A 12,074-nucleotide genomic window follows, 5' to 3' on the forward strand; every position below is an offset into this window, starting at 1 on the left:
AGCTTCTGGACTGAAATATAAGGGTCCAGTAACTTCTTGGTGAGGTTTGTAAGGTTACACATTCCAGACACAAGACTCCTGATATTTCTATACCTTATACTTTGCAATTCTCCACTTATAATCAAAGCTAACCCTTTAATATGATTTAATCAATCATTTGATCAAAATATTAATAACGATATGAGTGTGTGTCTGTCCACTTAGGACTTGCAGGGTTCACAGACAAAAGCCATATGATTTGTGGAGCTAGAGGTGAAGAACGGGAAATGGCTTCTGGAGAAGGGATACAGGCATTGCTTAGTGCCAGCCAATCACACCCTGCTTAGATCTTTGGAGAAAGCTGTTGACAGCACATTCTAGGGAACAGAGCTTTTGCAGTTTAGGAAAGTACTTATGCCATCTCTCGACTTCATCTCAGGTGATGTCTATTTCTGTCAGAGCAGAGTCACTGGAATGGATCATGTAAACAAACTCATTTTGCACATTATCCTGCAAGAAGATTTCCCGTCAAATCTCCATTGAACCCATTCAGGCTGAGTGCCATCTTATTTTAAAGGTGTAAGGCACCTCAATCTGCAAGCTGCAAAGAGGCCCATTCCTTAGTAATATAAGTTTTTAATTCCAAGTTAGGTGAGTTTATTGCAATCTTGAAATACATTAATTCCCACCATGAACTTCCATTTGTGTTCTGCTTTTTATGATAGAAGTGCATTCCTAGCAGACCTTATCTAGTAGTATCTATGATCCTTTTCAGCTTTCAGAAAGTTGCATTGTTGCCACAGGTACTCACAATGCATTTACAAACAGACATGTCAACATGAAGACACTGGCTGTGCACGCCTTTCCATCCTCTTCCAAGCCACACAAGATTTCCCATTGGGTTAGGGTGGCATACACTGGTTAGCCAACAGTCCACAGTGCTCACTTTGTCCTTCCCAACTGGAGACAGGCACTTTCTGTGGCAGCCAGCATTCAAGCAGAGAGGGTTAAACAAGCTGCTGTCAACATCTGGAAGTAGCTTTGGCATCAGTCCTGAAATCACTGGAGCTCCTTGTCCCTCAGAAGAGACAGGGCTCAGCAATTTTCTTCAGGTATTCCATAAAAAGAGAAATGGAAGCTAAAATCCTCATACTGTCAACTCATGCCATTTTAGGATATCCCAGGTAATAGAAAAAACCCCAAGGCCAGTTGCTGGAGGGACAAATAGCCCTGTAACTGTTCCAGGCCAAGGCTGGCTCTGTGCATCCAGGCAGTGTTGAGTCTGAGGTAACCTGCTCTCCTGGCGAGCTGCTGACATGCAGAGTGTGCCATAGCTCACCCTGAGGCAGAGCTGGTGCCTTCATGGTCTATGAGGAGTCACTTGGGTCCTGTTGCCTGCTGCTCCCCTGGGCTCCTCATCTGAGGAACACACCTGCAGAGCCTCTGCAGCACTCTCTAGGCACATCTAGTCCTTCTTAGAGCAGGCTTGGTGTCCCATGAAAGCGTTTGTAATGTTTCCAGACCTGATCAGGCAGTGCTGTGCCTCAGCTGATGAACCCAGCCAGACTCTGCACGGAGCCAGCTGAGCTGTCTGCACCCACAGTGCAGGTAATCTGCAAGCAGAACCCTGCTGAGTGGCTGGCTGGTATCTGTAGCTATTCCTCGGTGTCTTCCTAGGATTGTGAGTCTTGCCAGGTTTGTCTTGGCCATGGTTTTGAAAGGCTGCACTGTGTTCTTCCAGCACAGTGGTTAGGTGAACAGCAGGAACTTTGTGGGACTTTGGAGCTACTATCTTTCCTAAATACTTCCACAGAAAATTCCTATAACAACACTCAAAAAAACCATAAATAAAGGGAATGTGAGGGTTTTTTTTACAAATCTCAAAATAAATGGATTTTGCCCCTTTGCACTCTTATCCATGTACTCATCAGCATCATAGAATATCCTGATTTGGAGGGGACTCACAAGGATCAAATCAAAGTCCAATTTCAAGATGTGTGCATCTTAGTGGCCTGGCCAGGATCACTCATGTGCAAGAGAAATGGTGCAGGGTAGGTACTGGTTCTGAGAAAGTAATGGCTGACAATATTGGCTAGAAATAAAACCCCATAGACTGGTGTCTATACTGTCAGGTATTTGTTTACTGCAGTGCTGGAGGCGACAGAGATTTCTTCACCTAACTCACCCACCCTTGTCAAGTGCTGTGGTTTATTTACACAGTAAGTATTGATTAATATTGCTATGTCATTATAACATCATCACATATGCACTAGAACTAATTTACATAATGTTATAGTTATTAATAGTTCTTCTGTGATGCACTTGCGCTTCCCCAATTTAGGTGGTCTTGGAGGTCTTCTTCGATGAAGGCTCAAGGTCTTCCTCACATCTGAACTTTTCAATTATGTCTTCGGAGCAAGCGCAGTTATGGTATTCCTTGGTCTTTCTGGATCCCACTGGTCTAAATTCTTCATTTTGTGGCTAATTGACTTTACAATTGCCAATTTCTCATTAGTACATCCTGCTGCTTGCCAATACAGCTATACTTGTCTATTTTTGAAACTATTCACCTAGCGAGTTTCTGTTTATTTTAGCATTAAGCAACTAGCTAACCATATACCAGCTCTTACACTGTATAGAAAGTTTGATTCAGGTTATATGGGTAAAGAAAGTTATGATTCAGGTTGTACTGGTATTTTATAACTCAAGCTACATAAGCATCTTGTAACTTTTACCCAAGTTATACAGGCATCATAAGAAAGGCCTGACAACACACGACTTAAAGTGATGCCTTTTCCTGGTCTTAAAATCAGGAATCAAACACGGTTAGAAGGGAAAAGGGATTTTGCCTTGGTATTTATTTTAAGGATCCTTAGGTGCACTATGTCCAGGTCGAATGCACCTCAATGCACACAGCAATGCACACCCTCCCAAAGATCAGGTATAATATTATAGGTCTTACTAATTAGCATATCTATCAAAGATTCCCCAATGAGGGGCTCGAGTGAGCCCCCCTCCCCAAGGAACCTTCCCCTGGATGGTTCTATCTTAGTTTACAAATGTGTTCTGGAGAGGACCTTGGGGTCTGGAGCACGCTGATCCCTGACTACGAAGCTTCTAAGATGTTTAGTCTCTTAGTTTGACAAAAAGTCCAAGAATGCAGGCAAAAAGCACTAAGAATACAGAAGTTGTAAAAAGGTATAACAGGGGTATAAAAGAAAAGGCAACAAATCATCAAGGCATCAAAAGAACAGCTGTTTTAATAAAACAGACTAGGAAGAGTATTGACAGCTAGTAAATCTAAGACCCCTTGAGATGCTGGGCACCCTGTGTTCAGGCAGCATTGTTCAAGACCAGAGGGGAAACCCTGCTGGGTTTGGTAGGGAAGGTGAGTAAGCTTTGCTGACACTTTGTGAGTGAAGCCTCTCATGAGCGGTGTTTGTGAGCACTTCATATTTGACGAAGTTGTGACAGCATGGAAAGATCCGGTGATGCGCAAGGCAGAACCACCATGCTTTCCACAGAGCTGAGCTTCGGGTGCTCCAGGAAAGGTCTGTTCTGCCACACAGAACAGCTGCGACCCTGGGAGGAACGTCCTACACAGAAGAAAAAATCACATTTTTCTGCCAAGGACGCATTACCATCCCTTTGAAACTTAGATGCAGGCTTCAAAGAGATGGTTCAATTATTATGGTTTTTTTAAACTGGAAAAATGTATCCGCCCCTCGCAGCTGAGATAAGGGGTGAAGAAAGAGGTGAGAGCACTGCTAGGGGCAGGCATGCATGGATACGTCATTAAGAGGCAGAAACAGAGGTGAAGCGAAGTTTTCCGGTTTCCTCTCTCGTGACCCTGTGCCAGCGGAGCCTGGGGGTGTGCTTTGTGTTCGGGCGTGCCCCGTGGAGCCCCGTCTGCAGGGACAGAAAGGAGGACAGCACCACGAGGGTCCACCGGCAAAGGAGAAGCCATGTCCAGGAGAAAGCCGAGAGGGTAAAAGAAATTGCTGACCAAAAAAAAAGCATCCCAGCTTCAGCTCTATGTTGTTGCTACTGCTTCAAGCCAAGGGGATCCCTCGCTTTGCTGCCCCGGGGGAGGGCTCTCTGTCTGTGCGGAGTCTCTGCCTTGCTTGGAGAAGGGCGAGGGCAGCGCTGGTGGCAGGGTACCTGAGTGGGACCTTTGTCCCCAGTGTCACTGCAGTGGACGAGGGGCTGCACTGAAGTCTGAGCCTGTTGGGGAAGCTCCCACTGGTTTAGAAGCTCTCCCGGGAGCCGTAAACCACCGAGGAACAAAAGGCACTGACAAGCACAGGAAAGATGGGGATGTGTTGGGGAAGGGCTAACGCAGGAAATGACTCGCCCCAGCGCTGGGCTGCAAGAGAAGCTGAAAATCCCTCCTCTGTGCTCGGCAGTTTCGAGGTCTTGAGACAGCTGTTGTCACCCAAAATAAAGTGTCTCAGACCATCTTCGGTTCAATGGAGGAGGGAGGGAGGGGGAAGTTTTAATGCAAAGTTTAGTAAAGAAGTGCCTTGGTTGTGCAAAGCATTAGCAAGGGACAAAAAGTGCAGATTAAAGAAGTTTTGTCAAACTTATGCTCATGTATTTTTAGACATTATCATTACTACTATTATTATCTTGCAATGAGCAGAGTTTTAAATAGTTTCTAATAAAAAGTGTTAGAGGAAGGAAGGAAAATTATTAAATATCTATAATGATGCAGTTTATTACACAGTTTTAATAAAAGAGATATTAGGTTTAGGAGCTGTTTTTGTAAAATTAGTACATTTTAAAATAATCTCATTGCATTCTTGTTCAAGTTATGGATGATGGGACAATACAGCAAAAATATATAACACATTTTAAAATGTGTTTTGTAATCAGTCAATACATTTTCAAGGTTTCATGTACATTTACATAGCAGCTGCATATTAATCAAAAAGAAAATAAAGCCTAGGATATGGTTACATTGGCTGTCATCCCTCTGCCATTTTCTGCCCTGATTTCTCTAAACATTCTGGGGTACAATCCACCTTTCAAATTATTGGTCACACTTTACAGTGTGTTTCTCTGCAGCTCTCAAATTCCGAAGGGATTGCAAGTTCACCTCTATGAGATTGATGAACCAAATTTAGAAAGAAAAATAATTGTTTTCTTCTTTATATCTTTTATTGTTTGCTAACTGTGAATTTTGTCTCATATTTATATTGACAACTGTTATGTGCTCAATTTTTTTGAGTAGGGCTCTATGTCTATATGTGTACCACACACCAACATATAACAATGCTGAGCAGCAAGGACTGCTGGTGGTAACTGTAAAAATGAAAAAAGAAATTGAAGTGATTGCACAGCTTTGGGCAATTTGTCTGTAAACTCACAATTACTTTAAGTGTTCTCTTATTTGGCTTGGAGAGGAAAATGAACGCTGCCTTTCTGTATATATTCTATAGTGTGTGAATGTTTTATCACGGTTTTAAAATTTCTCATCTGTCCTTCTGGTAGAGATGTTTAAGTTTTCATTAATCTACTATTTAAAATAGCAAGTTATAGCCGTAGCAAATATTTATAAGAATGCAGACTTTTGGTCATGTTGCATTAAGTTGATTACACTGTAAGTTTCACTCGACATCCCTAAGGTGTCTATATCTTGAAGTTCAGTGCATTTCAAGATTGTTCTAAAGAAATAGCTTTATGTCCCTGAAAATATGCACAGGACACCTATTGCAATAACTTGTCCAAAGTGCAATATTTTATGGTCAAAACACAGGCAAGAGGGTGCTTAAGACCTGTTTAAGTAAGACTTGGAAGTTTTAACTTGTTTGTGTGTTATAATCAGATGGGAACCTCTACATATACCTTTGAACAAATCAGATCTCTGTAACCTGTTGTGACATTGTTTTCCAAAACCTTAAAGGTACCTTCTGTAAAAATTAGATGAACTGATTGGCTTGAGTATTGGGAGTTAAATGAATTTTTTTTTTGTGAACTTCGACCAGTCACATATTTTATATATTTATTGTGAACATATGATATAATTATATTATGTATATATGTTCCCTAAAAACTGAGTTTTAAGGAAATTTAAGCTAATAGACATTAACTTCCAAATAACATACTATAAATTGAAAGAATGCATCTCTTTTAACACCTCAAATGAGAAAGCATAAAAATTGAATCTGTGCTTCACTTTTGTCTCTCTTAGTTTTTTTTTTTAACAACTTACTAAAGGAATTACGTATAATAAAAAAGTTATTCCTGTACCAGAATTAAACATGTGTTGACATTTACATTTGTAATTACATTTACATAAATTCAACAGAAAGTCTGATAAAGAAATCAGCACGCATGGTTTCTTTGGTTTATATAAACGGACTTTACATGGAGGAGATAAGGAGAGATACACTCTATGGTTCATAAACTGGTTTGTGTGCATATGTATTTTAATGTGTAGGAGGCTGGGATGAGGAGGAAGGCAGGGTAAGAAGACAAAGCCTTCTGACTGACTCAGATAAATGAGATGCTTTTTTACATAAGTGATAAGTCCTGCAGATAGAGAATATGTGACAGTTACTTCTGCAAGATTTCATTTTTCCCTAGTTCACACTGGGGGTTTTTGTGACTTTTTTGTTTTGTTTTTGGTTTTTTGCTGTGCTTTTTTGTTGGTTTGGTTGGTTGGTTTGGTTTTTTGTTTGTTTGTTTGTTGGGTTTTGTTACTAATGAGTACTAATCTATAAAACAATTTACAGGCTTATTGCTTCTGTCTTCAGAATCTGGTCAGTTGTCTACTAGATTTACTCTGAATTATTTTAATGTGGAAAAACATATATCTGAAGTGCATTCTCATATAAATCTCTATATAAGACAATTGTACAAAGGCCACAAAGTGCCTCTGGAGACTTCATTATTTATGTATTACAGATAATTACTGAGTGTAAATGATACATTTACAACCAACACTGGCAGTCTTTGTATATATCCTTAACTGACAATATTTAGACGTCCTTTCTGAACTCAAAAAATATCTGTCCTGGGAGCTGCATCTTTTTGTATAGAGCACTTCTTTCTTCTTCTGTCATGTAGGATTGTGCTGACTGTACTAATTCTTATGAAAATACAAACAGCAAGAGAATCCAATAAGGAGAAATATTCAGCTTCATAGTTTATCAGTACATTTATTTTCTTTTTTGTTTTTCAGTTTTTACAAAATTCACAACAGCTCCCTACGTTGAAAAGGGCTACATAGGAGCCTTGTAAAAATGTCTGACATGTAAAAAAATATAGACAGCTTTTAGAAATACTCCCACTGATGAGGAAGAGGACAGGCATAGGGAGGGGGGAGGTGGTGAAAGTTCCGCATGCAGCTGTAGACGAAGGGAGGATTAGCGGTTCAGGGTTTGGTTCCTTTAGTTCCTCTGCCCAGCCTGGTGCCTGCCTCTCCATTTTCCTTGTGTTGCTCTCTCCTGCTTTGCCCTTCTCAGTTCTCCTCTGATTTCTGCCACCCTCCCCCTTTTTAATGTACTGGAGTACTATTGAAAACAAAGTTGTAACCAGTGATTCCTTGAAGCTTCTCTTCTGTTGCAGCATGTATGTATCTGAGATGGCATTAAGAGAACATTTTGATCCCCGCAAATATCCAAAGAAGACATACCTACTATGCAAGCTGCAGTGGGCTAACAGTGGCTCGATTTGGACACACTGGGTCAGAAATGACAATGATAAGGATAATGATAATGATAGCCATGCAGAAGAGTACTTCCTGGAGGAAGTCTTCGAGCTGAGAAGTTCCAATATCTGTTACATCACCTGGTACCTGTCCTGGAGCCCCTGCATGACGTGCTGCTATATAATCCGGGATTTCCTGGAGAGCCACCCCAATGTGAACATAGAAATACACGTGGCACGGCTCTACAAAACACGCTGGGCAGGAACACGCAGAGGCCTGAGGGAACTTGCCTGCTTGCGAGGCAGAGTAACCATTGATGTCATGGAAATTGAAGGCAAGGTTCCCCATGCTTTCTGGGACTGGGGAGGCGTGAGCTGGTGAACTTTGTGCATGGGTGAATCGGGTATGGGCTTGCTTCTATGGTGTCCCATGTCCTACCCAGCTTCTTCGTGGGCACAATCATCATCATGCAGTGAATGAGTGTCGCATTCAAAAAAAGGTGTTTAAATAGTGCAGGAGAAGAGGGACAGGACCCTTAGAAACCAGATCTGTATGAAAATTCTCCTTTTTTTAGAGATACCACCATCCTTATGTCACTCCAGAGGGAATGGGAGATATGGTCCTTCTCCCCTGTCTGAGGGAATAAATGCAGTTGCTGGGATAAGGCTGGCTGAAGAGCTCCTCTGCAGTTAAGGGAGGGAATGGCATTGGTTCCAAATATGGAGGGGACAGCATCCATCAGCTGACCTATCCAAGGCCAAGCTGCCTCTGTGATGTGGACACAAGGAAGAGCTTAAAAAGTCTTGTTCCCTGAGCTTCTCTGGTATCTGAATAAACTCAGGTTAATCATTTTGCTTCTATTTCTCCAGACTATAGGTACTGTTGGAAGACCTTTATACAAAAAGGTGATGATAATTTCTTGCCTGTGAACTTTGAACCAGCCTTAAATAGAAATCGTCGGATGCTCAAAAATATCCTTAAGGTCAGTACACTCTGAGAGATAGAGGGAATCCCATGAAATTATTTGCAGTCTAGGGCAACTGAGCTGTAAAGAGCAGGAAAGAAGCCCCTGTTCGCATGTAGCTCTGATTTGCACCTAGTTGGACCCTAAAGAGTACTGCAGCAGGCTTTTGAAAAAAGTGATATACTAAAATGATGGGAACTATCCTGTCCCACTGGGAGAGAAGCACTGTGGATATTTTTCCATCAGATTGATGCCATCTTGGTTTTCGCCTTATTTTCTTTTACATGTTCTTTGTATTCTTCGCATATATATTTGGAGATCTGTAGCTTATTATTGTATTCTACCTAGCTTTCCCGGTACTCTTCTGTGCCCTTTCCCTAGGCAGGAAGACAAAAAAAATTCCAGAGCTCCAAGCCCCAGGGGGTACAAGACCCCTATCCTATCTTGGTTCTTCCTGGGAACCAATGTTGAGAACAAGGTCTTTGAGACACATTTCCATAAAGTACAACTAGTACCAAGGAGGGAGGGCTCCAGAGAAGGAGCTTGCCCTGGGGGGGTAATTGCATCACCACTTGTCCTCCTAATTGGTGCTTTTTATCAATTATGCTCATTTCCTAAAAGCTATAAGAACTATATTCGCCCTGTGTGTGGGGGCTTTTGTGGACATTCTCCATAACTGCCCCTGGAGGCCTCCAAATAAAAATCTACTTTCATATTATCTCCTGTACTAAAATTATCTCAAGTTTAATTTTTAGGTTGAAAAAGGCAACAATATTATGAAGGAAAAGCTAAGAGTGCAATTTTTCTCCTTTGGGTTCCAGCGTGAGAAATTCATTGATTTTTACCTGGAACTCCAGTCTCATCTCAGAAACCCTCCACCAGATTCCTTTTTAACCTGGATCTGAGCATGGGTTTCAGTTCACCAAGTGGTGCTACTCAGCCCCTTTCTGCAGTGTTCTGACACCCCCCAGTCACTGGGCCCCTGCAGGCATCATTAAAGTCCCTTCCAGATTCCATTCAGTAACTTCTGTGACTGGTTGGAAAGGTACAGTTTCTGTGAGATGAGAAAAGCTGTTCAAAACAGAATGTCTGTACCCTGGGAAAATTCAACCTTTGGGGTTTTTTTGTGCCAGACCTCCTGAAAGGCAGGAGAGAGAAGAGAGAGTGTGTTCAACAACAGTGCTGAAAGTTTGTGTCCCTGGAGACAAGAGACCCTGCTTGAATGAATAGATCCACATCCTTGGCCTGGAAGGACTGTATTTTTAAAAATCTAGCAAAACTAATATAAGTGCTGCAGCATTTTGATTTCAATGTATTAGAACTTTCTGACAAAAGCTATTTTTAGTGAATGAGAGTGAAAGACATCTATGGTTGCATGGGTCATTGGTTATTTGGGAAATCCATTTTATATGGCATATGTGGAAAAGTAACATCCTGGGCTATTACAACTAATAGACTGCTTCTGCTGTGCCCCTTTCAAATCACAGAAGGTTCAAAGTGCACTTGGAGGATCTAAATGTCATATTTCTACTTCCATTTCAGGGGCTTCATTTATAGAATCAGAGAATCACAGAATATCTCAAGTTGAAAGAGACCCAAAAGGATCGTCAAATCCAACTCCCTTCTCCTCGCAGGACTACCTAAAACTAAACATGACTAGAAGCATCTTCCAGATGCTCCTTACCTCTGACAGGCCTGATGGTGTGACTGCATTCCTGGGGAGCCTGTTCCTGTGACTGACCACCTTCTCAGTGAGGAGCCTTTTCCTAATGTCCAAGCTGAACACCACTAATGCAGCTTCATTCCATTTACACTGTCCTATCACCGGTCATGGGTTTCAGGATTACTTAAATTTCGGGATTGCCCTGTCCCAAGTGGAGAATCTGGCACTTGCTCTTGTAAGCTCAGCTCTTCAGTATCCAGATCTCTCTGCAGGGCCTCTTTACCCTCAAGGGGATCCACAGATCCTCCTAGTTCAGTATCATTCGCAAAATTACTTAATTTTTGGTTCCTGCATTTGATTCCTCCACATCGATGATTTATAAGAACATTGAAGATCACTGGCTGTGAAAACGAGCCCTAAGGAACCCCAGTGGTGACTGGTCACCAGCCTGATGTAATCCCATTCACTGTAACTTTTTGAGCCACTTGCTCACCCAAAGGCCTATGGACTTATCTAGCTGTGTGCTGGACATTTTATCCTGAAGGTGAAGTACCGAGGCCTGAGCAACAGGCCCTGACTGAGGCCTGAAAAATGGGCCTTGAGCCAAAGTTGACCTCTAGATGAACCTTCCAACCAAAGGTTATATTTGTATCTGCTCACTGACAAAGTGTTATTAGCAGCATGATATAGGTATCCTCTCTTTGGCAAAAGATGGGAATGATTTACCTTTCTGTATTTAAAAACTGGACAAGGCCAGATCTTCTTTTCTCTACCTCTATTTTCCTGTATTTCTTTCTTCCTTTCTTCCTCTGCTTAAAAGTTTAACTCACTGCTGCTGCAGACTGTTCAAAGGTGGCTGTTGCCACACGTTGTTCAGAAAGATTTAACCTGCAGGCTGTTCAGAAATGTTTAAATTGTTGCTGCTAGAGGCTGTTGAATCTATCATATGGTTTAAATTGCTGCAACCTGTATAAATAAAACTTTCTGATTGATCATGTGGTATTTTTTGCCTTAATTTAGTCCAAAGCTATCCCAAATGTTGGCTACCTCAGAGTAGTACCTGATAACTGTCTCTCAGAATAACCTTCTTCATTGTTTTACCAGGTACTAAAGTGAGACTGGCAGGTCTGTAATTACCAGGATCTTCCTTCTTACCCTTCTTGAAAATTGGAACAACGTTGCCATCTTCCACTTGACCTGGAACATAACCAGACCCCCAAGACCATTGAAAAATAGTGCAAGGTCCTGCGATAATATTGGTCAGCTCCTTCAGCAGCTTGGAACAAATCCCATCAGGCCCCATAAATTTATGTGCATCCATCTGGAGCAGCCACTCCTGAACCAGTTCAGGGTTGTCTCTGGGTTTATCATCCCCTCATTCATGGTCTTCCGGCACAGGGCTCCTGGGGTGCCAGGACCCATCCTCTGGCAAGAGATGATCAGGATGCCAAAAGGAACATCTCTGGAGACTTGCTGTCCTCTCAGCTAGCCTTGTTTCCTACCTCATGATGCAAGAGGAACAGAAGTGGACGACTTAAAACCACAAAAAATGCCCCATCAGGGCAGAAAGCAGAGTCCAGACACTCTACCTAGCAGTGACCGAGAGGGTGTTTTTACAGAGAGCAGACAATCCTGGCCACTAGCTGTGGTTTGTCATGATCCTGTCCCACTACCTCAATACCCACAATGACTGCATTTGGGAACCCTGCGTCTTACCTTTAGTGTCTCTATATGGACTTATTTTTACCCTGTCCTGCCATCTGCATCCACAGTTTACTGGAGCAGAAAATTCCAGAAGCTTGTAGTTAGCCATG

General features: G+C 42.0%; 1 protein-coding gene across 2 annotated transcripts; it reads left to right on the plus strand.

Annotated features, from left to right (window-relative positions):
- Positions 1-3,751: 3,751 nt before the first annotated feature.
- On the plus strand, positions 3,752-11,252 carry LOC116439419 (C->U-editing enzyme APOBEC-1-like). Of its 2 annotated transcripts, none has more exons than XM_032098920.1 (4): positions 3,752-3,967; positions 7,535-7,967; positions 8,503-8,615; positions 10,140-11,252. In XM_032098920.1, the coding sequence occupies exons 2-4, from the start codon at positions 7,553-7,555 to the stop codon at positions 10,152-10,154; spliced, it is 543 nt and encodes a 180-aa protein (XP_031954811.1). In that variant the 5' UTR covers positions 3,752-3,967; positions 7,535-7,552; the 3' UTR covers positions 10,155-11,252. The 2 variants fall into 2 exon arrangements, with proteins under 2 accessions (XP_031954811.1, XP_031954810.1); XM_032098919.1 differs by having other exon boundaries at positions 3,761-3,967; positions 7,552-7,967.
- Positions 11,253-12,074: the final 822 nt, after the last annotated feature.

Source organism: Corvus moneduloides, chromosome 2, assembly GCF_009650955.1.
Source record: "Corvus moneduloides isolate bCorMon1 chromosome 2, bCorMon1.pri, whole genome shotgun sequence".
Classification (NCBI taxonomy): Eukaryota; Metazoa; Chordata; class Aves; order Passeriformes; family Corvidae; genus Corvus; species Corvus moneduloides.